At 42.1% G+C, this 27,210-nt stretch overlaps 1 protein-coding gene across 2 annotated transcripts in view; it reads right to left on the bottom strand.

The window, feature by feature from the left end:
* PAXIP1 (PAX interacting protein 1) overlaps positions 1 to 23,294 on the bottom strand; it is a 96,867-nt gene extending 73,573 nt beyond the window's left edge. The window contains exons 1-5 of one of the 2 annotated variants that reach the window (XM_032775620.2): positions 22,745 to 23,294; positions 17,512 to 17,646; positions 12,553 to 12,596; positions 4,219 to 4,282; positions 2,748 to 2,861 (exon numbers count right to left, since the gene is read on the bottom strand). In XM_032775620.2, coding sequence (XP_032631511.1) covers positions 2,748 to 2,861; positions 4,219 to 4,282; positions 12,553 to 12,596; positions 17,512 to 17,646; positions 22,745 to 22,831 — 444 coding nt within the window. In that variant the 5' untranslated portion in view covers positions 22,832 to 23,294. The remainder of the gene's footprint in view (positions 1 to 2,747; positions 2,862 to 4,218; positions 4,283 to 12,552; positions 12,597 to 17,511; positions 17,647 to 22,744) is intronic. The other variant, XM_075062194.1, reaches the window with a different exon arrangement.
* Between the last annotated feature and the right edge of the window lie 3,916 nt (positions 23,295 to 27,210).

Consider the following 27,210-nt stretch of genomic DNA (forward strand, 5'->3'; position numbering starts at 1 on the left):
GGGACCAAATGGTCTAGGACAGTTCTACAGAAAAGGATTAGGGTACGTGGATTGAGAAGCTGGATATGAGTCATAGCAGTGTGCCTGTGTTGCAAGAAGGCTAAGGCATTTTATGGCTGTATAATGTAGGGCTTGAGGGAATTGGGACTGTTTAGTCTGCAGAAGAGAAGAATGAGGGGGGATTTGATAGTTGCTTTCAACTACCTGAAAGGGGGCTGCAAACAGGATGGATCTAGACTGTTCTCAATGGTACCTGATGTCAGAACAAGGAGTAATGGTCTCAAGTTGCAGTGGGGGAGGTTTAGGCTGGATATTAGGAAAAACTTTTTCAGTAGGAGGGTGGTGAAGCACTGGAATGGGTTACCTAGGGAGGTGGTGAACTCTCCTTCCTTAGAGAGGTTTAAGGTCAGGCTTGACAAAGCCCTAGCTGAGATCATTTAGTTGGGAATTGGTCCTGCTTTGAGCAGGGGGTTGGACTAGATGACCTCCTGAGGTCCCTTCCAACCCTGATATTCTATGACCGATGGGGAGAGAAGATACTTTCAAATGGGGAGGGGGGGGGGTTGTGCTCTTTGTTGTTCTCTCTGAGATGAAGAGAGGGACCAAGTAAGTAATCCAGCTCCTACTGAATGATACATCTAACATTACAGAAATAGTAAGTAATAGCAAGGAAATGTATCTTTTGTTTTAGCTTGTGAATTTTCCCTATGCTAAGAGGGATGTTTAGTTCTGTTTTTTGTAACTTTGAAGTTTTGCCTAGAGAGGTATCCTCTGTGTTTTAAATCTTACTACCTTGTAAAACTACCTTCCAACCTGATTTTACAGAGGTGCTTCTTTTATTTTTTTTCTTTATAATAAAGTTCTGTTTTTAAGAATCTGATTGGATTTTTAGTGTCCTAAAAACCCATGGATCTGGTCTGTAATCATCTTGTTTATCTATTTGGTTGGTATATTATTCTCAAGCCTCCCCAGGAAAGGAGGTAAAGAGGCTTGGAGGGATATTTTGGGGAAACAGAAAAAAGTGGTCCTTTTCCTGAATCTTTGTCTAACTCACTTGGCTGTGGCTGCGACACCGTCCAAGGACAAGGAAGAATTTGTACCTTGGGGAAGTTTTTAACCTAAGCTGGTAGAAATAAGCTTAAGGGGTCTTTCATGCGGGTCCCCACATCTGTACCCCAGAGTTCAGAGCGGGGAGGGAACCCTGACACATGTATAAAAGAATTATTTCTCAATCAAAAAATTCCAAACTTGACAAAGATCTACACAACAAGTTTAAAGTATACATTTTAGACCCTCAGTTCAGCAGGCCTTCAGACACATGCTTAACTTCACAATTTTTTTTATAGACTACTCACATCCATAATGTCAAGCATTTGTTAAAGTACTTGCAGGATCAGTGCCTAAGTTACCAAAGAAAACCTTGCTGTATCCACTGATAAGATGGCTCAAAATGTCTAAGCAAAATTTTTTGTGGTTTGGGGTTTTTTTTATTTTTATGTTTTTAAATATTTAATTATGGTTTGAGAACAAACACATTAGGACTTTTTTCCCAGAAAAGAAAGTACCTGAAATAAGTACTTATACTGGAACTGTCATAATTAGAACATTACTAATAGGACACTATAAGACTTGGTTCTGGTGGTTTCTCTGTGTGTCATCTCTGGCAAAGTCCTTAGCCTATTATTCAGTTTCCCCAACCATATAAAGGCAGTACCACATACTTAATCTGAAGGTTAGCTAGGGTTTGTGAAGAGCTCTGAATATTAAAAATTCTGTATAAATGCTCAGTATTTCTCATCAAAATATGATGCAGTAATTAGTGGGACAAAATAACCCTTCATCTTCCTCCAAGAGGAAAATCCTTTTGGAATTTTGTTATTTAGGGTTGCCTTTTGGATTCTTCTCCCCATACACATACACCCCTAAAATGTCAACATAATGGAAGGCACTGCAAATCTTTTTTCAGTGATAGTCTAGTAATAAGATTATAGAGTCAATATGTGGTTTTAAGTATTTCTACTCTAGCCTTGTAATTTTTCTTCAGGAATGCCACTAAGTAATTATAAAGGACATATACTAATGCACATGCACTACTGACTAGTGCAGGGGTAGGCAACCTATGACATGTGTGCCGCCTTCGGCACGTGAGCTCTTTTTCAGTGGCACTCACACTGCCTGGGTCCTGGTCACCAGTCCGAAGGGCTCTGCATTTTAATTTAATTTTAAATTAAGCTTCTTAAACATTTTTAAAACCTTATTTACTTTATATACAACAATAGTTTAGTTATATATTATAAACTAATAGAAAGAGACCTTCTAAAAACATTACAGTGTATTACTGGCACACAAAACCTTAAATTAGAGTGAATAAATGAAGACTTGGCACACCACTTCTGAAAGGTTGCCGACTCCGGGACTAGTGTATATGAGTAACTAGGAAGGCAACTGTAAAGCCAGTTATTTATCAAATAACTATTTGATGTCTAAAGTTTTTATGCAGCTATAAATCAGATTAGAAATACATAAACTGAAGCTGGGATACCTTTTGAATTAATCAAACTCAAAGCTTTAGGGAAAATAAGTATGAGACAATTAGCTGCAATGCATTAACATGATCAGTTCAGCTGTTCAAATTCAGCAAGCAATTTGAGACTCTAAAGAACTTCAGGAATAGTGAAAATTGTTTGATTACTCAGAAGCAAATGAGAACTACACCAGGAAAGACTGTACATGTAATAAACTCTTACCCCCTTTGGCTCAGGCACAATCAAATGAGTACACTTATTATTGAGGCTCAGCTGGCAATCCCCTCCATAAAAAGTAATCAAAGCCCACAGCACGCTTCGGTCTTCAGATGAAATCTAATAGGAAGTTAAAAATAAACCTTTTAGATGTAGTTTGTAAAATACGGTTCTGCAACTTGACTAATGTTCTACTTTGCACCATTTTTAAATAAAGGATTAGTATGAAAGTTTACAAAAAAAACATTGAAGGACAATTCCTTAACCCATACACTGAGAAGAAACTTTAGAGATGTTCTTCACTTTTGCTAACCTGAAAATAAGGTATTATTTGGGGGGGGGGGGAGTAACAACTATAGAACTAAAATTTCAATATCAAGTTTTGCAGATTCATTCAAGACAGCCTGTTTATTTAGCTTCAATCATTACCTTACAAAACTGGCTACTCGGAAAAAAACCTCTTAGAATAAAAAAGACTGCTTTATGGACTTTACTTGCATTAACATTCTCCAACTTAGGGAATGTCATTGAATAACAACCAAAAATTGGTTGGTTATCCAAGGCAATGGCTACCTAATTCCTAGGCATTGTATGTAATTGTAATGATCAAGACACTCGCAGCCTTAAAAAATATCCCAGCTTCAATATTCTTCAAATGAACTTATCCTATCCTTAAAAATCTGAAGTATTAATGTCTGTTAGGGAAAATGGCACAAACAAAAAGTAAAACAGAATTAAAACCAAGAGACCACATTTAACAACACATGAAGACAATCAGAAGTGCTTGTTGCCTCTAACAGATTATGTTCTATTCTGCCTGACATGCCAGGTAAACCTGGACAATCATTCGTATGCAACAGAAAATTAACATTTTTCCTTACAGCACCAGCAATAGCAGCAATTTAAAACTATAGGGCATCAACGTGTAAAGGTGAATGCACCTGTTCACACACTGATTTCAATAGGAATGCTCACAGTGTTCAGAATTAAGCAACTGCATACATCTTCCCAGGGCTCTAGCCTAGCCTGTCTCAAATTTTAGATGTGGCACCTTCAGTAAAGTGTTAGTGCACAGAAGAATAGGTATAATCATAGCAATCAGTTATTCTGCAAAGTTTTCCTGCTTAGTGCATGGATAACAAGCAAAACAAAAAATCCCCAAAAGTTGCAAATAATTTAAAAGTAAAAGGCACATAATTCCTACACGCTGCTCTCTGCATACTACAGTATCTCTATACTGCTGAATGCCATATAAATCATTCCCCTTTTATGCTAAGTGTTGAATGATTCTGTGGATCCCCATATGTGATATCCAATTCAGTATTTAGGGTTATGCTGCTCACGTAGTGGTACACCAAAGAAGAAAAGTCATGATACATGTAGAAAGATAAGAAAAACAAGAATCAGAACCCAAAAGTATACAAATGTATTGTAAATTATTCTAAGTTATATTTCTTTAAAATGGTTATATTCTCACCTGAGAGAGACAAGCAGTGACTCCAAAAAAGATCTGACATGATTCGGGAGAGAAACCATTCACCCTGGGAAACAGATGTCAAGGACATAACAAAACCAAAATGGAAATTTTTTGAGGGGTTTCGGAAGAGAATTAATGATGTTATGCACAGCACTTTGCATAGATTTGACCATTAAAAAAGCCAAACCAACCAACCAACGCACGCTAGTCTTTCAAAGTGGAGGTTTTTTCTTCAAGTTGCAAGTTTCAGTAAAAATTTAGAAGTTTCTAGTCAAACTGATCCAAATTACTTCGAACTACTCCAGGGGCCCTAAATGGTACTGTGATCTGGCTCCTCCTGGACAGCCTTTTCAGCACATTCTATCCCACTAAAAGAAAAAAAGAAAAAAACAACGAAGACATAAAACCATCAACTTATTTTTCAGACACGTACCTTGTCTTTATAACCATGGGCCCTCCATGTAGGAGGATCACAATCACATAACTCTGCCAGACTTTTTGATATTTTATTCCTGTTTTTCTTATGATTTAGCTCCTGAACTTACAAACACTAACACTCTCATTGGGACCACTTGTATGCATCAAGCTAAGCATGTACAGAAGGACCTTAATTTTGACTTAGTTTTGTTCCCCCGCCCCCACCATGTGCTTTGGAAGGGCAAGGGAATCATAAATATTATAAACAATACTAAGATTTCGTTTTTTGGATGTCATTGTCTTTTCAGAGCAGTTGAAACAGAGCAGTGAAATGGTGCTCTTTTTGTAAAGAGTTCAACAAAATCTAATTAAAAATTGATTTGTACTTCATAATTTATACAGAAAGTATATGTATATTCCTTGCTGATGTACTCCTGTTCTCTGTACAGTTGAGGACACCAGTGAAACTAATGAGACACTTGGAAGTTATTTACTAAGCTACTGCTATTCAATATGCTGTGAGCAGCTACTAAGGCAAGGACTGGACCACCACACCTCATCCAAGCAGCAGAGGATTCTTCCTTAGCTCTTTTTTCTTTTTTAAGAGTATCAAAGTGAAACTTATACGAACTTTCAGACAGCTTAATAGTACTATACTAAAAAACCAAAAAAACCAAAACATATTTCAAAGATGGCAATAGCATGCCCATTATTGTACATTTCTATAGGCTGGAAGAGCTCTTTTTCAAAAGTTTACAACATTCAGCAGAACTCTGAGGATAACAAACATTTACAGTCATTTTATGCAGTACTCTCATATGCCTCCATGGCTTCACTTTTTTCCCCTTTAATACACACACTAGAGCTTTTGCCTGGCCTTGGTTTCTGTTTGAAAACACTGATTAGAGAACGCTGGAAACTGCCAGGCAACAGAAGGAAAATTCTTCAAATTAAGTCAGCATCACAGAATACACACAACATAAACATATTAATAACACTATGCAAATTTTAACCACAACATGCATGTTTAAGAAAAAAAACATTGTTGAGACATTATTTTATACAGATGATATAAATACTCACACACTTATACTGTAACTGACATCACAAAACGCAAAAACCTCTATGATTGCACCTTTAATTCCTATATTACCATAGAGTGCCATGAACACATACGGCGCCTTGTAAATAATAACTAAACCACAAGGACTGAAGAAAGACCGTACATAGCAAGTGGAAAGCTGTCAATGACTGCCACAGCACACTAAAATTTACAAGAACATAATCAGTTTTACTGCTGTTACATATAGAGTTCAAACAGCAATAAGACTAATGAAAAGTTCTTGTATGTTTCACTTTAATACTGCTTAGAAACATATTATAAGGCAGAGGTTCAATCCTCTGCTACTTGGCGTAGGTCTATTCCCTGCATTAGCAGCTGCTCATAGCATACTCAGCAGCAATTTCTGAGTTTCAATGGAGATCTCACTTGTATACAGAGCAAGAGTGGAACCGATCCTTTTCATTCTGCCTCTAAGAAAAATTACAAGAAGCAGAACAAAGGTGTGAAAAGTGGGAGTGGAAGACAAGAAAGAAAGAATGGGAAATGTAAATCTGTTATTTTCCAGCAGCAAAGGAGAAGAGGGCAGACTGCCTCCTACCCTCTATCAGAGTGGTAAGAAAGAGAGAAACTCCTCCCACTGCCTCTTCGGTTGCTAGTGGGGAGAAAGTATAATTGACCCTCTTTTCGGGATGGTAAAATAGGAAAAATGATCTGTGCTTACTTCAATATTTTTTTTCTTTGAGTAATGAGAACAGCAGATCCATTACAATGTGTACGTCAGCCTGCTTGCAGGTTGGGGACAGAACCAGATTTGTCAGAGGCTGGCACCAGGGGAATACCCTGTTCCCTTAAGTTCCCTACCGCTGAGAACTTCTACAGCCAGGATAATTCAATTTCAGTTCTAGTCATGCCATTTCAAAAAAGATACATTAGAACTGGAAAAACAGTGATTAAGGGTATGGAAAAGCTTCTATATGAAGTGATTAAAAAGACTGGGACTTTTCAGCTTGGAAAAGAGACGACTAAGGGGAGATATGATAGAAGGCTATAATATCATGACTAGTGTGGAGAAAATGAATAAAGTAGCATTACTTACTACACCTAACACAATATAACCTGTCTCCTTCCCCTTCTCTCACCCCAATGAAATTAACTGGCAGCAGGCTTAAAATAAAAGGAAATATTTCTTCACACAACGCACAATCAACCTGTGGAACTCATTGCGAGGGAATGTAGTGAAGGTCAAAACTATAACACTGTTCTAGATATGTTCGTGGAGGATAGGTCCATCAATGGCTATTAGCTAAGATGGTCAGGGATGCTACCCCATGGGTGTCTCCAGCCTCTGACTGCCAGGAGCTAGGACTGGATGATGGAATGGATAACTCAAGACTGCCTGTCCTGTTCGTTTTCTCTGAAGCTCCTGGCATTGGCCACTGTCAGATGACAGGATGCTGGGATAGATGGGACCATTGGTCTGACCCAATATGGCTGTTTTTATGTAAATCTACCTTGCTAAATAGTAGGTTTGTTAACTATATTTTCAGGAAAAACATAAGGGTTTCTCCTACTACAAAGCATGGTAAATTGCACTTAACAACAACAAACCCAAATTTTTGGATGTCCATAGCCATCTCTATTCTGTATGATCCATTTGTGTGCAAGATGGGCCAGATCTGGGGACCTCGTCACACTAAGAAAATAATTTTTCATGCAATCACAGATAATTTTTCTATTCTTCATTCCAAGGACCACAGAACTGTTACAATGGGATTTTTATAGCAGTGCGCCTCCAGGGTGAGACGCAGGGCAATCCTTTTAATATGGATATCCAAAATGAGGTAGTGCATATATTATATCCTCCATCTTCCACTGGGCTGTAAGCATGGAAAAGACTTCTGCCAAAACCAAGGAAATGGCATTCACTAAGACTGAATGACCAATATACAGAATTTGGTGAAGTTATGTATTGACGGCTATGTGGCAGTCTAGCAGATCTCAATATTGTATAGGAGACATGACTACTCTACCCTGAGACTGTCAGTGCTCCTAAGGACTGGGCTTTATCATCTATGGAAGGAACAATACTATGAGACCTCAATTAATCACTGTGTTCTAGCTGGTGGATGCTGTATTTTCTCTTTCTGGAATCTTCCATGAAAAGAATCAGGAGAACTGCAAAAAAGGGCAGAGAATATACAACTGGAGCTAGATCTCTGAAAACAGATAAGACTGGGTAAGAGGCAGAGGAGATATCTATCCAGTAATTCCAGCTATGCCTGTGAATGGGTTCAGAATTCATAATAGGCTCCAATAAGAATTGGATTTTTGTTTCTGATACTACTTGCTTTCCATTATGGTCATCTTCATCTTCTGTGATGAAACCTTGTACTTGATAATATTTATCCTCATCCCCAGACAATGACTGACTTCCTTGCTACCATATGCGTGTATTTGTCCTGAATCCAAGATACTCCAGGAACCATATCACTCCGTGTATTTGCTTCAGCTTTCTCTTTGTGCAGATCCCTGATCAGAAAAATTGTCTAGAAAAAGATAAGCAAATTTCTTTCTTCCCTAAATCCAGCATTACTGATACCACGATCCTGGAGAGAGTCCGCAGGGAGCACATTGTAACATCAAATGAAAATGACTGAAGTTGAGAAAAGAAGAAGGCTGTGATTCATCTGCAAAACAAAGAATTGTCTGAAGATAGTAAAATGGGAATGCTCTGAAGACAAACCTCCTTTAGATGCCTCAGACAGGGCCCTGCTCTGCTTCTCCCTGGTTCTCTGAAGCTAAAAATAGGAGGAGGAGCAGGCTGCAATCCATCACCAGACGAGCATGACTGACGACTGAATTCACGTGATGGCCTCTGCATGGGTTGCTGAGACTGGGAACCAGATACAATTGTTCCTGTAATTCTTACGTAGCTCCACAGGGTTTTCCCTCTGGACAGCGTGCTGTGACCACATTTGATGAAAGCTACAGGTATCCCTATAGATGCTGGAAAAACCTCAAAAGGGTAAAGGGAGTTCAGGGGAAGCTCCCAAAAAGTAAAATGCAGTCCTGGGACACTAATCTAGTGTAATGAACTAAATTGTTAGTCTGAAAATCTGAAATAAATTTTGTAATTTTCCTCAGAAAAGCTCTGAAGCCAGGGGATCTGGTTGAGCCACCTGTTGCTGGGGAGGCAAAAAAGAAAATGGAAGGAACTTCAGAAAACAGGGCATTGCCCGCCTCCCAGTCTCTGACAGGTCTGGTTCTGCCCCTACTCTGCAAACAGACTGAAATTCCAATTGTAATGGTGCTGTGGACCTCAGCAAGATGATGACAAGCTCCAAAAGACCTTATCAGACAAGTCGAGAATGACATAAAATATAGGGCCCCGCAGGGACAGATACAGGACATGATACTCCCCATACAGGACAAGCTCTTGCTATCTCTAAATAGGTAAACAAACTCTGCAATAGAGCATTCAAGGTGGAATTTCAAAAGTGATTAAGTGTTGGCCTAATTCTGCTGCCAGTGAAGTCGTGGAAGTAGTAAGGCCAATGCTGAGCATTTCTAAAAATCCTATCATAGGCTGTTTTCAGATTATCCCTTCTCACACTTTCTAGCAGCTTCCCCTGAACCCATAAGAGGTGCACCCTCAACAGCTCTCAACTTTCTTATCAGCTTCTGGCAAGCAGCTATAGTCTACTGGTTAGTAGTTTTCTAGCAGCTATCTGGTAAGTATTTCAAGCCCTTTTAAACATTCAAAGGGCATAAAAAGCTTACTGCATCGTTGGCTGTCAAAAAGAACTCTATCCTTTTATACTTGAATCTGGTATAAAGGGAAGAAAAGGTAACACAAGATTCTGAGCTCATCTGCCAGGCAATTCTCACAGAAGGGAAGCATCAGCCTGAATCACTATCTGTTATAAAGGGTCTCCTAGGACCAAATTTTCAAACTTCAACTTTGCAATAAGGGTGCTTCATTACCCAATCTGCAACCCTGGACACAAACAGGCTATCCACAAACAAACTGGTGAGGTAGGCAACTACCTGGTTTCTCTGTGCAAATGCAGACTGCTTATGCACAAGTGCAGAGGCCTGTCTGAAAATCTGGCCACCAACATCCAGAAATGATAATGATAACATGGTATTTTTCTGCTTACTTGTGTCTCCACAGCTTGCAGGTTTTGTTTTATTTAATGTAGAGATTGTAAAAAATTCTGAATCGATGTCCTAAAGACTGCGCTGTATCAGCAGGAGCTGCAGGGCTTCCCCACGCTGTCCTGCCAATGTGCCAATCCTTCCTTTTCACAAGGCGATTACTCTATATCTGACCTATCTGTACTCATCCTCAAAGGAAGCCTGCATAATATTTTCAAAAGACGAGCCTGGGAGCCTAAGTTCATAAATTTGCTAGACACTAAAAATCAGGAACTGACTAGAGACCATGGATTTATGGTTTATTACAACATTCTATAACCCACAAACAACACCCCACCCTCACCCCCCAGCTGCTTTCCTCTCAATGACTGGAGAGGTGTTAATGGATCACTTCACTTGAATGGTCCCTTGAAATATGTAGTAACTACTTAAGATAAACAATTTGTTCTATCTTGTATTTAGCCCATGTTGTGTCTCTACTATCCTGGCACTGACTTGGCTATAACACTGCATAAATCCTTCTCTGCACATCCCTATTGGCAAAAAAGTGTAAGAGTTTGTCTACTCTTACCAGGGGTTCGACACATGGTGATCGATGTATTGGCAGCCAATCGCTCTCTCATCGACTCCTGTACTCCACCTGAACAAGAAGGGCAAGGGGAGTCGAGGGTGAACCCCGCAGTAAGTAGATATGTCAATTTCAGCTACGCTATTCACATAGCTGAGTTGCGTAACTTAGATCGATCTCCCCCTGTAGTGTAGACAAGGCCTTGGAGTCCACATCCCTTCAATCTTTGGCTTAACAGAAAAGCCAAAATGTTAAGTAGCCTGTGGCTTTCAATTAAAATAACATCGAAGGATGACATCGCTACCAACTGAAAAATACACTAAAAATTTTTTTAAATGACACCTTCAATAAATAGTACATAGAAGTAATATAGCAGAGGGAATGCTCTACCACATGCTACAGTGTTAAGAATGCTATTAAAGAAATCACCTGGCAGCATGGGCAGCGCGTGAACCACTGGCTGTGGGAGGCTAGCGCCTAGTACTGCCCTTTCCACCCAAATCCCCACCCTTGAGTGCCTGGAGGGCGGGTGGCACAGCCCTAGCCCTGGAGCTCTAGGTGGACAGTGTGGCCCCAGTGCCAGCCCCGGGCCACAGTACTGAGTCAGGGGAACTGGCAGGAGGGGTCTGGCGGTGGACCATAGGCGGGGCCAAGCCTGGCTGTTTGTGGAGGCCTGGCAATAATCATTACAGATAAATTATACCACCATTTTTCTATGTTCATATTTTGTAGAAGTTCAGTTATTTGGCTGAAATGTCCATACTTTGCCTCTCCTGAAAGATTATTTGTTTTGAAAGTGTAAACTCTGAAAACGTTAAAAAAATCCTCACTTTTACCCATTTTAAAAGTACGTACCGCTTTTTCCTTCCTCACAAATAATTCACAAATGGCTCAGTTTTGAAACTTGCCATGCTAATAGCCTTCACAAACAAATATGTCCATGAACAAGTTTTTAAAAACTTGGCAAAATAAAGTGTTTTTTTTTAAAAAATCACCCTTGGACATACTAAATCAAGCATCTGCTAACCATTTCTGCAATGCCTAATTAAGGCCTATCACTCTTTGTTACATTAACACTGCATGTTCTCTCCATCCAATCTGACATGCACAGGGGTAGCTACTCCTGGGCTGCTGCTTGGAAAACTTGCTGCAGAGATACTGTACATATCTCATTGAAACAAAAACAAGTTACTGCAAAAGAACTGCCACAAATTGAGGGCATTAAAAAAATAAATGGATAACCAATTTAGAGCATCTGTGAAATGGCTGCTCCATAGGCCAATAGACTGCAAATTCAAAACTTTCATTAAAAAGAAATAATTCTGGCCCCTTTATACAAAAGATACAATCATTACAACATAAAAAGAAACATGTTGCTACTGAGTTAACCCAGATTTGCAGAAGACTGTCTCAAGCCAGTAGCAGAACCAAAGGCTGGGGAACTTGCCACTTTATTCACCTTCACTGAAGGTTTAACTTCAAAGCCTGACTGGAACCACTGAATGCTGATAATGCTGAAGTTGTCTTTGCAAGTCATCCATGCGACTCCCACCCCTACACTTCTTCATTTTTTATTAAATGGAAATGCAATACATTGTAGAATACACCACCACTTAGGTCAGATAAGGTTGCAAAATTAAAATAAAAGTCAAGGAAATGCTAAGTTATGGTTATACAGCAACACTGACTCAGCCAACCTGCACAAACAGTGTCGTCTGATGCAGATTTTACAGCATAAACACTAATAAATCTACATTCTTAATCAGAAAGAACAGGTATAGATAATACTAGACATATACAGTATAACCGAATTACTATTTATTATTTGCATTGTGAAGACATTATTAGACCTTTAGGCCTTGATACTGCAAATGTGTATGCATGTGGTTTAACATTTACTACCATAGGTAGTAACAGTGGGACTACCTGCATTAGTAAGGTTAACCACATGTGTAAATGCATGCAGTATGAGGGCCTTATGTTCTGTATTTCCTGATTTTTTGGCTTTAACAGTGCACCCATATTGCTGCAACAGATTTTAGCATTTAATATGCAGAACATATACTTTAATTTTGACATATTTTTCATACAGTATGTTCCTATTGAGTTGTTCAAATTGTAAGGATACGGCAGAAGAGCTCCACACTGAACAGACAAAATCACCCAGGAAGGCTGCAAGATAAAATTAATGAAGTATATTTTTAGTGAAATATCTGCACCAATACACACAAATAATAGTTTGATTTCTGTTTGTACTCATTTTAAAACCACTCTTCAGTTCTATAACTTTCATCTTAGGATCACCAAGTGCTTTATAAACAATTTACTTAATGTTCACAACACCTCACATGATATAACTAGCTTTTAAACACAGCTAAACTGAGCAAGGCAGCAGCAAAGACTGGAAAGAACCCAGGTTTCCTGACTTTCAGTTCCCTGCTTGAACCACCATATTTTTAGACTCCCTTAAAGATATATAGAATTAAAGATATATGTATTTATTTTGAGGATTTAATGCTCTCCCCACTCCCAAAGATTCATTTTGTTTTTCCTTAAACTTTCTTAGGCTTTACCTTTTCCATTTTCTCTATTTCTTTTCCCTATTTTAGCTACATACTATAACTCCCTCTCTGTTCATACTTAGGCTTATCTTCTTGATTTACAAGCTCATGCCATGATGTTATCAGATCAGATCAAACAGTTTAGCTGAAAGTCCTGCCCCTCTACCTGAGAAATGTTTTAAAAAAAAAAAAAAAGATGAAACTACTACATGAAATTAAATTATTTAAATTAAAGCCATTAGGAAGTGGAAAGCACTGTTAATGCTTCTAAATCCTTCCTCTGCATCTAAGACTGACAGCAATCTCCTTGTTTATGCCTACATGAGTAAGCCACAGAGCATTTCACACAAACAATCAGCCATAGCATACAATGTGTCTGCAAGTACCCCAGCTGAACAGATCCGTATCTACTGTATACAAAAGCAGGGGCACTGAGTTACCAGAAGTGAGAGAACTTAGAGAGGCAGCACTGTCTAGTGGATTAGTCACTGGCCAATGGAATCCATGCGCAGGAGCCCCGGCCAACTGGGGGGCCCCCAGAAAAATAGCTGTCCCCATGCCCCAACCTGCTCTCTAGCAGGAGTATCAGATGGGGCAGGAGCACTGCGTGGGCGGGGGAAGCCCCTGCACCCAAACTCAGCTCCCTGGCAGGAGTGGAGGGGGACCAGGGGGCCCCCCTTGCTCTGGCCCAGGGTCCCAAACACCCGTAATCCACCTCTTGGCACTGGAATGGGTAAGAATCTGGAAACCTGGGGTCTGTTTCCCAGCTCTGTCTGTGACTGGCAGGGAAGTGTCTCAAGGTCACACAATTTTGTGACAGTTTCCCCATCTATGAAGTGGGGCATGTGACCAAATGCAACCCTGTATTTACACCTAGCACATTAGTGTAATAATCATGCATAACGTATGCCTTGTGACGTATCATTTGAAATCTAACAATTCACTGGTCAATAATATCATGGTGAAGTGTGAGTAGCAACATTACATGTAAAGTTATGTTCATAACCTGAAACTATGACTGAAATGTGTTTACCAGACAAGTCTGGGAGGACTAAACTTGTTCCTCAAAGACAAAGTACAAGCTAACACCTCTAGCCAGGTGTCATCAAAGCTGATTGGCAATCACTGGTCAAGTGGCCATTCTTTGGCACCGGAGGGGAGCAGGAACAGATCAATCTGCATTTTAACAAATAACATGTAACCTCTCACCATGAGACTCCATGTCTCCATCCTCAGGAAGATGCATTTCAAAGGGTGACTAGACTATAAAAGTGAGGGGCAAAATCACCCTAGGTACTATAACTTTCTTTCTCTCCCTCTCTCTCTCGCTTTCTTTCATCTAAGACAACAAAGGAACCAGATTCTGGATTTGGAAGGGTTCTGACCTGAGAATTTGGTTCCCAGCAATGGGTCTGACGTGTAAGGATTTTACCTTGAACTAAGTCTTGTTTGTTAAGTTTCAGTGACTAGAAAACGTTTTATCTTTATTCCTCTTTAATCACTTCTGACTTTAATGCTTTATACTTGTACTCACTTAAAATCTCTCATTGTAGTTAAAGAAAGTTATTTTAATCTTTGATCAAAACTAATCCAGTGTTGTATTTAAGTTGAACTTTTGGATATCTCCAGATAAAAAGCAAACTGTTGGATACTGATCCCTTATAGGGGCAACAGACCTCTAACATCTGAACTGTGCAGGAGAGAGCGAGACAGTGAAGAACATACATTTTGGGGAAATTTTGGGACTGGGAGTGGGTTGGGGTCAACCTGCAAGTGGTAACTGGTGGAAGCCAGAAGGTGACTGGAAGGCTGCAGCTATACAGATGCTCAGGGTGTGACCTGCATACTGTTTGTTAGGGGCCCAGGTTGGGAGCTACAGCAGCAAAGCATAGTGAGGCACCCAATGTTGAAGGGCAGGTGGTAACACAACCTATCTCATAGAACTGCCCCCCTGCCTTTACTAGCAGGACCAAGTACTGATTTTGCCCCAGATCCCTAAGTGGCCCCCTCAAAAACTGAACTCACAACCCTGGGTTTAGCAGGCCAATGCTCAAACCACTGAGCTATCCCTCCCCCCTCACTAGTCTGCATTGCACCCCAGAATGTGATAGGGAGAAATGATACTCCCCTTCCAATGATCTCACAGATGAAAAGCACTGTAAGAGAGCTAAGTATTATAATCACTATTACTAAAGTAAAGAGCCAAAAACATCTTAGAAAATGGACTTGTTTGATTTGTGTTTAAATAGAAACCTGCTCCTACTGGAATTTCATTTTTGACTTCCACTAGTTCCTGTTAGTTTATTTGTATTTCTACACTATCTTGCAAACTCAGGTACTATAGTAGAACCTGAAAGTTACAAACACCTCGGGAATGGAGGTTGTTCGTAACTCTAAACAAAACAGTATGGTTGTTTTTTCAAAACTTTACAACTGGACGTTGACTTAAGACAGCTTTTAAACTTTACTTTGCAGAAAAATGCTGCTTTCCCCCCTTCTTTGAGGGGAGGGTAAACTTTATGTTTAATACAGTACTGTACAGTAACTCCTCACTTAAAGTTATCCCGTTAACGTTGTTATGCTGCTGATCAATTAAGGAACATGATCCTTTAAAGTTGTGCAATGCTCCCTTCTAATGTCATTTGGCAGCCACCTGCTTTGTCCACTGCTTGCAGGAAGAGCAGCCCATTGCAGCTAGCTGGTGGGGGCCTGTAACCAGGGTGGATCGGCAGCCCCCCCATCAGCTCCCTGCTCCCCTAAGTTCCCTGTGCTGCAACCACCCAGCAGGCTATCAATTGCTGGGCAGGTCAGCTGTCCCTCTCCCCACTGCCATGTGCTGCTCCTGCACTCTGCCTTGGAGCTGCTCCCAGAGATTCCTGCTTGCTGTGCAAGGGGGAAGGAAGAGAGGGCTAATGTAAGGGTGTCCCCCTCCCCCCTGCTCCTGACCCCACTTGCCCCTTCTCCATACAGAGCAGGGAGGGGACACGGATGGAGAGAAACAGAGAGAGCCTGGGGCAGCAGCTGCTGTCTCAACCTCCTGATCCACTTAAAAAGACAATGCACTGAAGAGTGGGTCTGCTTACTTAAAGGGGCAGTGTGCATCTCTCTTTCTCCCACACACAAGGTGTGTGTCTGTTTCTGTCTGCTGTGCTGTCTCCCTTCCCTCCTGTTCGTGCTGCCTTGTGTGAGAGGATACATTAACAACGTGTTAACCCTTGAGGGCTCAGCCGAGTGCTAGTTCATCATTTAGCAGCAAGACATTCCCTGGGACATATCCCTCCCTTTTCCACCCTCTAACTTCACCACCTTAATCAAGCTTCACAATCATCATAGCTACGAACAGTATTGTTTGTTTAAAACATATACTGGGTGTATATCTATCTATCTATACATAACATAGTTTTTTGTCTGGTGAAAAAAAAATTTCCCTGGAACCTAACCCCCCCTATTTACATCAACTCGTATGGGGCAATTGGATTCGCTTAACATTGTTTCACTTAAAGTCGCATTTTTCAGGAACATAACCACAACATTAAGCAAGGAGTTAGTGTATTTTCTTTTTTTTTTTTTTTTTTTTTTTGGATCTCTACTGCTGCCTGACAGAATACTTCCAGTTCCAAATGAGGTGTGTGGTTGACTGGTCATTTTGTGACTCTAGTGTTCATAACTCTGCAGTTCTACTGTACAACGTAATATAAGCCACCAGAATTCAGTATTGCCAATTTCTAGCATTAAAAAAAAAAACAATAAAAAAGTCATGACCTCTCATCCCCAAACCATGAGATTTTAAAAATAATATATTCTAATATCTTTATATTGTTTTTCTGGCTCTTAAACAATTAGGTTCACATTTTCAAGCTCATTTCCTCAAACATGAAATCAAGAAACATCTTTTTTTTTTTTTTTTTAAATGAAAGCTGAGATTCTGGTGTATTCACAAGACTCCAGCACTTTAAGAAAAAACACCAAAAGATTCATGATAACATCACAAAAGCTGAAAACATTGAGATTTATATGGAATCTACCTAGGCCTTACTTTTTAAAAAAACAGGTCTCAAAATATGCATGTGAAGAAGAAATGCATATGCAAATGACTTTTTATAATAGAAACTGATGTATTTTATTTCCAGCAGCTGCAGATAGACTTTCTCAGGCAAAATAATTGTAAAGTGACTAGGACCACATCACCCTAGATAACTGAGGAAGAAAGGTGAAGGTGATAAAAAAAAATGGGAAGGACAATGACAACAAACAGGCAACTAGTAACCAAAAAAAAAAGGGGGGGGGAGGGTTCGGGGGGAGAACACGGTCATGGTAAAAGGGTTATACTAAGCTTTGGAATCCTATACAACCATCATTCAGAAAATAAGGTGGGCACCAAATTTAGAAGCAGGTTAGACACCCCTCCCTGACTTTCTTCACACATCAGATGAACATGAATGGTACTTTAAAACCCAAAATACAATTAATTACAGTGGGAAACAATTATATTAACACTTCTGCCATGTTATACAGCAGTTACTCACCTTTACCACAGGGAGATCGAAGACCTCACGAGATTCTCCAACCTCGGGATTGTCCCCATCTTCCGAAATAATGTGGGAAGCCAGTGCATTATAAGAAACCTCCTTTGCTTTCCCAGCTTTCAGAAGCTGAATAACCTAAAAACCAAAGAGCAAGACAAATGAAAAGGTCATTTGATAATTTTTGGTTTGGGAAAAATATGAATGCAGCAACACTAACAACCCTCGCGAGTTGGAGAAGTAATTTCACTTAGTTCTCTTCTTGTTTTCTTATAGAAAACATAATTACATTGCAGGGAAGGCTGGTAGCACTGCCTAACATTAATAATGTTTGCCCAATATTGCCCATTAAAAGACCCTGTTTTCAGTTAGTTAAAGTTTGGCAAAGTTATAAGCATTTGGCTGAAATTTTACATGCTGAGTTTCTGCCTCATGCTGAATCACTCTGGAAAATTTCATAAGAACATAAGAAGGACCATTAGTCTGAGCCAGTATGGTCAATCTAGCCCAGTATCCTGTCTTCTGACAGCAGCCAACGTCAGATGTTTCTAAGGGAATGAACACAACAGGCCCTGTTTTCTAGTTCCAGTATCTGGCAGGCGGAGGCATAGGGACACCCAGAGCGTGGGGTTGCATCCCTGATCGTCTTGGCTTATAACCACTTAGAACTATCCTACATGAACTTGTCTAATTTTTTTTTTGAGCCCAGTTATACTTTTGGCCTTCACAACACCCCCTGGCAATGAGTTCCACAGATAGATTGTGCATCATGTGAAAGCAGTACTTCCTTATGTATGTTTTAAACCTGCTGCCTACTAATTTGAGTGATCCCTAACTCTTCTGCAGTGTGAAGGGTTAAATAACTCTTCCCTATTCAATTTCTCCACACCAATCATGATTTTAGAGACCTCTATCATATCCCTCTTTATTAATCTCTTTTTTAAACTGAGTAGTCCCAGTCTTCTTCACCTCTTTTCACATGGGAGCTGTTCCATACCCCTAATCATTTTTGTTGGCTCTCTCTGTACCCTCACCCTTTTTTGAGCAGGGGTGACCAGAACTGCACACAGTATTCAAGGTACCATGGATTTATATAGTGGCACTATAATAGTTTGTCTTATTATCTACTCCTGCCCTAATGGTTCCTAACATTCTGTTAATTTTTCTGAATACCTTGGCACACTGAGTGGATGTTTTCAGAGAACTATCTACAATGACTCCAAGCTCTCTTTCTTCAGTGGTAATAGTTAATTCATTTTGTATGTATAGTTGGGATGTTTTCCAATATGCATTACTTCACATTCACCACCAATGAAATTCATCGGCCATTTTGTTGCACAGTCACCCAGTTTTGTGAGATCCCTTTGTAACTCTTCACAGTGAGCTTTGGACTTAACCAGGGATTCTCAAATTTCATTGCACCGCAACCCCCTTTGGACAATAAAAATTACTACGCAACTCCAGGAGCGGGGAATGAAGCCTGAGCCAGCCTGAGCCCCTGGGGAGGGGGGTGGGGAGCCGAAGCCCAAGGACTTCAGCCTCAGGCAGGGGGCCTGTAACCTGAGTCCCAATGCCCAGGGCTGAAGCCCTCAGGCTTTGGTCCTGGTCCTAAGCAAATCTAAGCCAGCCCTGGCACCCCATTAAAATGGGGTCATTGCCCACTTTGGTGTCCCGACCACTGAAGTTAACGATCTTGAGTAATTTTCCATCATCTGAAAACTTTGATACTTCACCTTTTATTCCCTTTGCCAGATCATTTATGAATGTTGAACAGCAACGGTCCCAAAACAATTTAGCCGTTTATGAGAACCAGACTAGTAACTAATACATTCTTTGTTCATGTTAAAAAATTCTGGCAATCTTTTATTTGAACCGCTCTAGTGTTCCGATGCTTTGGAGCAAGGACTTGAAATCTGGGATGGGATGGCCTCTGTATCAGGGATGTAGTTTTTCCATTTTCATAAAAAGCCACTCAAATATGTCAGTTGGCATATGCTAAGTAGAGATTTGTTAAGAGTTTGGCAACTAAAATCTTTGAAAATTATTTCCTCACTAAGCATGCTCAAGCCCATCCCAGCTCTTACATGTGACCAGTCTGCACATATGCCATTCCCACAGAACAACTGAACATGCTCCAGACAAGGACTACAGCAGCAAAGCAAAATTTCCCTGTACATGCTGCTCCCTGTGACTCTGGGCTGGAGTACGGACAAGCACTGGAAGTTAGAAAGCAGGGAGCCTGTCTCTCTTGTGCTCTCAGTGACATCCCTCTGCTGGCATCCAAGCAAGACAGAGGGAAGCTGTCTCATTCAAATGCAGGGGAGATGGAAATGAGTACACTGGGACAAGGAGTCTGCTGAATCTGGGAGCTGGAGGTGAAGAGAAGGCTGAAACTGGCTAGGCAAGCAGACTGAGGGGAGAGCTGGTAAGGGATATGTTGGAGGAGGACGGGGACAGAGAGCTGGTGGAAGCAGGGTGTTCAGTGAGATTGGAGAAGGAGCTGAGAGCAGAGTAGGGCCACTGTGTACAAGGATGGGGTGAGGAGACAGATCTGACAAGGAGCCAGGATGTGAGGGGAGAACTATGACTGGCTGAGTAAAGAGACTGAGGCAGGGGGCAGGAGTGGGAAGATGGGAGAGACAGATCAGATGAGCTGGAAAAGGGGAATGGGAACGAGGTGTGGGAATGGGGAGAGACTGTGATGAGAAGCCTGAAAAAGGAAGATTGGGACTGAAAGGGCAAGGAAAAATGGGAATGGGACAAGGAAGCAGGGGTGGGGAAGAGACAATACTGAAAGAGGGACAGGATAGAAGGGCTCATGCTTGGGACAAATCGCCAGAGAGTCTATGCCTGGTAGGGTACATTCCCCTCCATAGGCTGGACTTGAACTCATGATTCCTGAGGCTAACCATTCCTCTATTGTCAGCAAATATCTATGAAACCAACTGGTAAAGGTGTTGGTTGATACAGAGGATGACAAACTACTACTGCTATTAGTTAGTCCATAAAGGAGGTCTGTTCCAACAATAACAGAGATCTCTTCACTGAATCTAAAGGTTCCAACCCTGTTGATGACCACTGTGGGTGTCAGTATAATACATGTTGGAATTTCTATTTTTTAGCTTGCTTTTTTAAAAACCTAGAAAGTTACACATAAAAAGCTATATTGAAATACCATTAAGATTGCAAACCCAAGCACTCAAAAGTTAGGAAAAGACAAAATTAAGACTGCATTTGTAAAATGGGAATAATAACACCCCTCAGCTCACAGCAGCGTTGTGAAGATTTAATTAATATATGTTTGTGAAGCACTTTAATACTATAGTGAGAGGCACCACAGAAATACCCTTGAGAAAATTAATAATTCTGTCTCCACTACGGAGTCTGAATAGTGTGCAGTAAATAAGGCATGGGGTTACACACACTGAACAATGAGGATAAAACAAAATACTGAATAGCCGCTCATTAAGTAAGCAACATCCATACTAGCAAGGAATGAGGCAGGGTTTTCTCATGGGAAAAATAATCATCGTATAATTAAAAACGTCTCATAATGCATATGCACGAGGAGGCTGAATTAAGGTTGCACAGGCAACATTAATTCTGGCATTTCCTATCTTTTGGGTGCTTTACTTTGTTACTTTAATAATAATAACACCACTTTTTTGTGTTTAATAGTATTATAACTACAAAAACAGAACAAATCTAGGTAAACTGTTTCTGAAAACTCTACCATTTTTTTATTCTGTCTCTGATGCAAGTGCACCCTACCATTAAGAAACTTCATGCCTTGACAACACCACCCACTCCCCACCATCCCTGAGCATGTATCCCTGCAGGTGGCACTTCAAGTTCTGTTTGATTTTCAATCCTGGAATGTTTGTGATTTCTTAGAATGGTCTGACTGGGGCTTTGTGTGCTACTTACTGACAATCAGCCAAAACTTTGTAAAGAAGTTAGAGTGCAAGAATATTCTGATTTACTTTAAAAAGTAGAGCTAAGTTCTTGTAACCATCTGCTGGAGTTGATGATAGGTTTTTTTATACTATTTTAATACTTTCAGAGATGAATGCTTAAAGTTTATCATATGAAACTATAACAAGCCCTAAAAAGCCCCCAAAACACATTTTTCCCATGCAAAAAAGTAATAACTGCCTGTTTTAACAAAGTTATGTGCAAACATAGTAACTAAATAGGCTGATCACATGCCTAGTCCACACATTTAAGTGTATTCATTATAAATCCAAGAACACAATGTTCTCCATCCCCCACAAGCTAACCTTCTGCATAAAAGCAAGTAAGACTAGTATGTTCTGGAGCTGGGGAGAGAGCTGTCACTGGGGTCAGGGAGCATGGTCAGGTGCTGGGGGTGTCAGGGGGGATTATCAGAGGAGTCAGTGCCCATAGCTTGGAATTTGGCATGGGGTGGTGAAGGGGGTATGTCAGTGAGGTCATGCCTGCAACCTGGAGTTGGGCATGGAAGAGACAGAGCAGTCAGTGCCCATGGCTTGGACCTGGTCGGAAGGGTTTGTCAGTGGGGTCAGTGCCTGCAGGCTGACGCTAAGCATATAGGGAGGGAAAGACTATGAGTGGGGTCAGTAGCTGTGACCTGGAACTGGGCACAGGAAGGTGCGGTCCCTCAGTGGGATCTGTATTGGCCGCCTGGTGATGGGCCGGGGCAGGCTGCCTTTCAGTGCCCACGAGCTGGCCCGGGGCCGTGGCTACAGGCTGGCCCCAAGGAGGGGAGGGCTGTGGGGGAGTCTGTACCCGCGGGCTGGCCCGGAGGAGGGTGGGGGTTGGCGGGGGGGCCGAGCCCGCGAGGAGGCCCGGAGGGGAGGAAGCGGACTGCCGGGGGGCCGAGCCCGCGGCCTGGCGCCGTCGGAAGGGGCCGGGGTCAGCGCTGTCCCAGCTGCTTGGGGCACTGGCACGGTCCGGCGCAGCAGCAGGCTCCCGGCCCGCCTCCCTGTTCTGCAGGAAGTCCCTCTCCCCCGGCCCGGCCGCTCCACGCAGGCTGCCGTGGGGCCTGCGCACACAGGGCGGCCGGTTCTGCGGCGCAGGGGTACACAGAGGCTGCACCCCCATCCTCAGAGGGCGCGCGAGTGCCTCCCCACCCCCACCTTTGAGCGGCGCGAGCTTTAAAGCGGCGCGAGCTTCCACGGCTGTCACCGGCGCGAGCCGCGCGGGGAAGCGGTGGAAGAACCCATAGAGCCCAGCGGGGGGGGTGGTGACCCGGTACCTTGGGGTCGATGTCTCCCACAGCGAAGAACTTGACATCTTTAAACATCTCCTCGGGCACTTTCAGCTCCTCCCCGCCCGCCAACATGCTCCCGTCCGTGCGGAGCCGCGGCCCGCGCTCCCTGGGGCCAGCCTAGCGCTCACCTCCCCTCCCCCGTCAGAGCAGCCGAACCGCGGGAGCAAGGCGCGCGCGCGCTACGGAAGGCACCATCCCCCGCCCGGACCCGGGGGTGGGGGAGGGAGGAGAGATTGAGCCGAGCGGTCCTGTCAGCGTCCCCAGCTGCTACGGACTCCCCCGGCCGCTCCTCCGGGCACGGGCTCTCCCGGAACCAGGGCCGAGCGCCTGCGTTCAACTACGCCACGGAGTCTGCCGATCCCCCCTTCTTCCCGCGTTCAATGGACTCTCCCCAACGAACGGGGTAGGCGGCGGGGATGCCTTGCCTGCCTATTAACAAACAACAGGGAGGAGGGAAGCCGCTCCCCTCGCAGGCCCCTCCCCTCCCTTCCCTCATGCCCCCGTCCGCCCCGTATTTCTCCCTGCTCCGCACCCCAGTCCCCTCCCCCACCTCCTTCCTGGCGCAGCCCCACGCCGCCAGCTTTCTCCCAAGTCTCTCCCTCCAGCTCCCCCCGCCCCTCCCCGTACACACACACACACACACACACACACACACGTACGTGTGGTGCGCCAGCTCACACAGACACTGTCTAGTGTGGGGGCCTCCCTCCCCGCTGTGTAGTCAGACGTTGAGATCTGCTACCCCCTGCAGTGAGATTTACCCACTCAGGACGTGTCCACACAGGGAAATTGACCCAAATGGTTACTGGGTTGTAGCTATTCCGGAACAGGTCCCCCTGTGGACACTCTACTCTGGCAGAAATGTCACTTTGTTCCAGAATAATTAGTGTTCTCTGTGAGTGCACTAGGTCCACGTCTGCACTAACAAGCATGCAGTGGCACACCCGTACCGATACAGCTGTGCTGCTGTAAGAATGCTTGTGTAGCCACGTTTTGTCCATGGGAGAGCGCGCTCATGCCCGCATAATAAAACCATTTCACTGAGCATCTCCGGCTGGCATAGTGTTGAGCACACAAGTGCTTATGCCAGCAAAATTTTTGTCACTTGGGGCATGACAATTTTTTTCCTGCACACCTGAGACACAAAAGTTTTGCCGACATAAGTACTAATGTAGACATGGCCTAATTCAGGCCTTTCCAGTCCCAGTGCTACTAGGGAGCAAGCGCATTTATTGCCCCTCTCCCTGCTCTCTGCATTTCATGGGTCCCGGTTACAAACATGAGATTAAAGAACAAGTACTTGTGGCACTTTAGAGACTAACAAATTTAACAACATTTGGTAGTCTCTAAGGTGCCATTGTTTTTGCTGATACAGAGTAACACGGCTGCTACTCTGAAATCTGTAAACATGAGATTGGAGCTGCTCTACTCAATTTTAAAACACTGGTGCATGTTAAGATTCAAATCCTGTGTTACCTTTGGTTTCTTCATTACTCAAGGCTCCATTCTCTGTCCATGGGGACCTAATCAATATTCAGTGACTAATCATTGCCTGCTATGATAGTCCAGGTACTATAGATAATGTCTGTGCAACCCCCAAGGCAAGCGGAAAAGAGGCCGTCCAAGAAACACCTGGTGACGCGACCTTCAGGCTGATAGCAAAAAAATGGGCTATACCTGGAACCAGCTAGAGCGAATGGCCCAGGACAGAGGACTCTGGAGATCTGTGGTTGGCAGCCCTTACCCCGATTGGGGTGACGGGCATGAGTGAGTGAGTGAGTAATGAGTATTAACATTTGTTCTATTTTACATATGTCACGCAATCCAGTAGTAAATGCCTCAGGGAATAGAGTATTCCCTCCTGGGTTCTTTTCCCAGGTCTCCTACTGATCTGCTATTCTCTGTTCCTCAGCTTCAAGCCCTGATTCGGTAAAGCATTTCAGCACTTGCTTAACTCCCTTTGATGTCAATGAGACTTTAAACTTGTAAGTGGTTTGCTGAACTGGGACCTCAGTTTCCTCAGTTGTAAATTGTGAATAATAATTTCTACCTAATTGTGACAGTTAAGTATTTAAGGCCAGATTCTGCTACCCTGACATTCAGTATTACAGTACTTCACTCTGAATAGTTTCATTGAAAAAGTGACTTGTGAACTAAGATGCTGCTCAATGAGAGTTAGTGGTGGCAGTATCTAATGATTGTAAGGTGCTTTGAGAATCTTGGATGAAAAGCTGGACATAATGCTAGTATTATTACTCAATTACTGCATTTTATTAGGTTATTGAATACATGAACAAAAATTAGAGACTATGTAGGAAATATCAAATGCATGCTAATTTAAAACAAAACAACAAATTTACTGCAGATAGTGATTGATTGATTAAACACATACTGGATACAACATACAATACACCAGGCATAATATACAGTATACAATGTAAGGGAAACATACAAGGAAGTAAGACATTTCATAGGATAGTTACAGGGAGAATTTTTAAAATTATCATTAAATATTGAAGGCCCAATTCTGCCTTCATTCACACTGAAAAGTGTCTTACTCTGGGAGTAGCCCCATTGAATAATATTCTCTCAGAATAAGCTACAACTCAATTTGAGTCAGTGAGGCAGAATTGGATCCTAAATAATTATTGTTTAGATATGCTTATACACTTACTTACTGTTTTGTCCCAAGTTGTTTAATTGCTATTTGTATACAGGTCACCCCCAAATATTTATATTAAAATGATTATTTAACTTCCTGATGCATTTTTCTTCTTAAAATTCACATTTTCCATGCAATATTTTAACTACTTCAAAATTAGCAATCACATGTGGTTTATGGCTATAATGGTGTAAGTTCTTTTAAATATCATTTAAAACAAATCTTATTAAAGAATAAGTATTTTAGCAGTTCTGTTGCTGTTTGTAGAATTTGGCTTCTCTCCCCTCTACTCTTTTAGAATTGCTCTGACCAAATTTATTAACAATCTTCTCATGGCTAAGTCTAAACGTTTATTTATCATCAGCACCATTTATTGTTCTCTCTTCTTAAGCTTTCTCTAACCGGTTGGCTTATGAGTTTCTATACTCTACGGCAGTGGTCCCCAACCTTTTTGTGGCCAGTAACACATTCATGTTTTAGAAGAGTGTGGCGGGTGCCAACAATTTTGCAAGGCTTATTTTGTACATTAAATAATATGGAAATCATATTTAATATTACATAATATATGAATCCATAAGATAAAAAGGATAATTTTACATGTAAAAGGTATTAATTAAATTATTTGGCAATTGCTCTTTCACCTTACCATGTGAATTTGCTCTTTTTTTATCTACTTGTAAGAAAAATTAAAGAGTTTTTACAAAATAAATATCATAAACAGTTTTCATCTTATGTATTTTAAAAAAGTAAAACATTGTTGAATTGTTGGTCCAAATATATTTATTATTCTTACTTTAACATAGAATGAAGCCTACAGCCCTGGAGTTCTTTGTCCCCGGCAGGCGCGGGACTGCGGCTTCTCTCCAGCTTATGCCATGGCCCCGTGCCTCCCAGGGACCGAGAACATCGGCGCCCGCAGCCTGCAGCCCCGGAGAAGCCAGAGAGAAGCCGCAGCCCCGCGCCTGCCAGGGACAGAGAACACCGGTGCCCTCACCCTGCGGGCCCCAGAGTTCTCTGTCCCCGGCAGGCTCGGGGTCATGGCTTCTCTCCCCTGCTGGGTAATAGGCGGGCACACATAAATGCCCCAGCAGGCGCCATTGTGCCCACAGACACCACGTTGGGGACCATTGCTCTACGGCATCTCCTCCTACCTTCCTGAAGGTCCCTCAGCATCATCAGTGGATCCTCATTCTTCCCTCTTCCCCAAATGTCTGTATCCCTCAGATTTCTGTCCTTAGTTCCATCATTTCTCTCTGCATACTCTTCTCTTGGTGACCTCACTCACTCCCATGGCTTCATATGCTGTCTCTCAAATCTGATTGCCAAATTTGTCTCTTTACCCATGACTCCTCCCCTGTCATCCAGTCTTATATCTCCAAGTATCTTGTACTGAATGTTTCACTGCCCTCACCCCCCTTCCCTCAAAATGAATTTCTTATCTTTCCTCCTGATTCCTCTCCTCTACCTACCTTCTCTATCACTGTTAACAGTTCCCCTTGTCCTTCTCACCTCTCAGGCTCACAATCTTGGTGTCATCTTCGACTCTTCTCTCTCCTCTTCCTACATAGCCACCCTCTAAGCCAGGGGTAGGCAACCTATGACACATGTGCCAAAGGTGGCACTCAAGCTGATTTTCAGTGGCACTCACACTGCCCGGGTCCTGGCCACCGGTTTGGGGGGCTTTGCATTTTAATTTAATTTTAAATGAAACTTCTTAAACATTTTAAAAACCTTATTTACTCTACATACAACAATAGTTTAGTTATACATTATAGACTTATAGAAAGAG

The sequence above is a fragment of the Chelonoidis abingdonii genome, chromosome 2 (genome assembly GCF_003597395.2).
Source record: "Chelonoidis abingdonii isolate Lonesome George chromosome 2, CheloAbing_2.0, whole genome shotgun sequence".
Lineage (NCBI taxonomy): Eukaryota > Metazoa > Chordata > Testudines > Testudinidae > Chelonoidis > Chelonoidis abingdonii.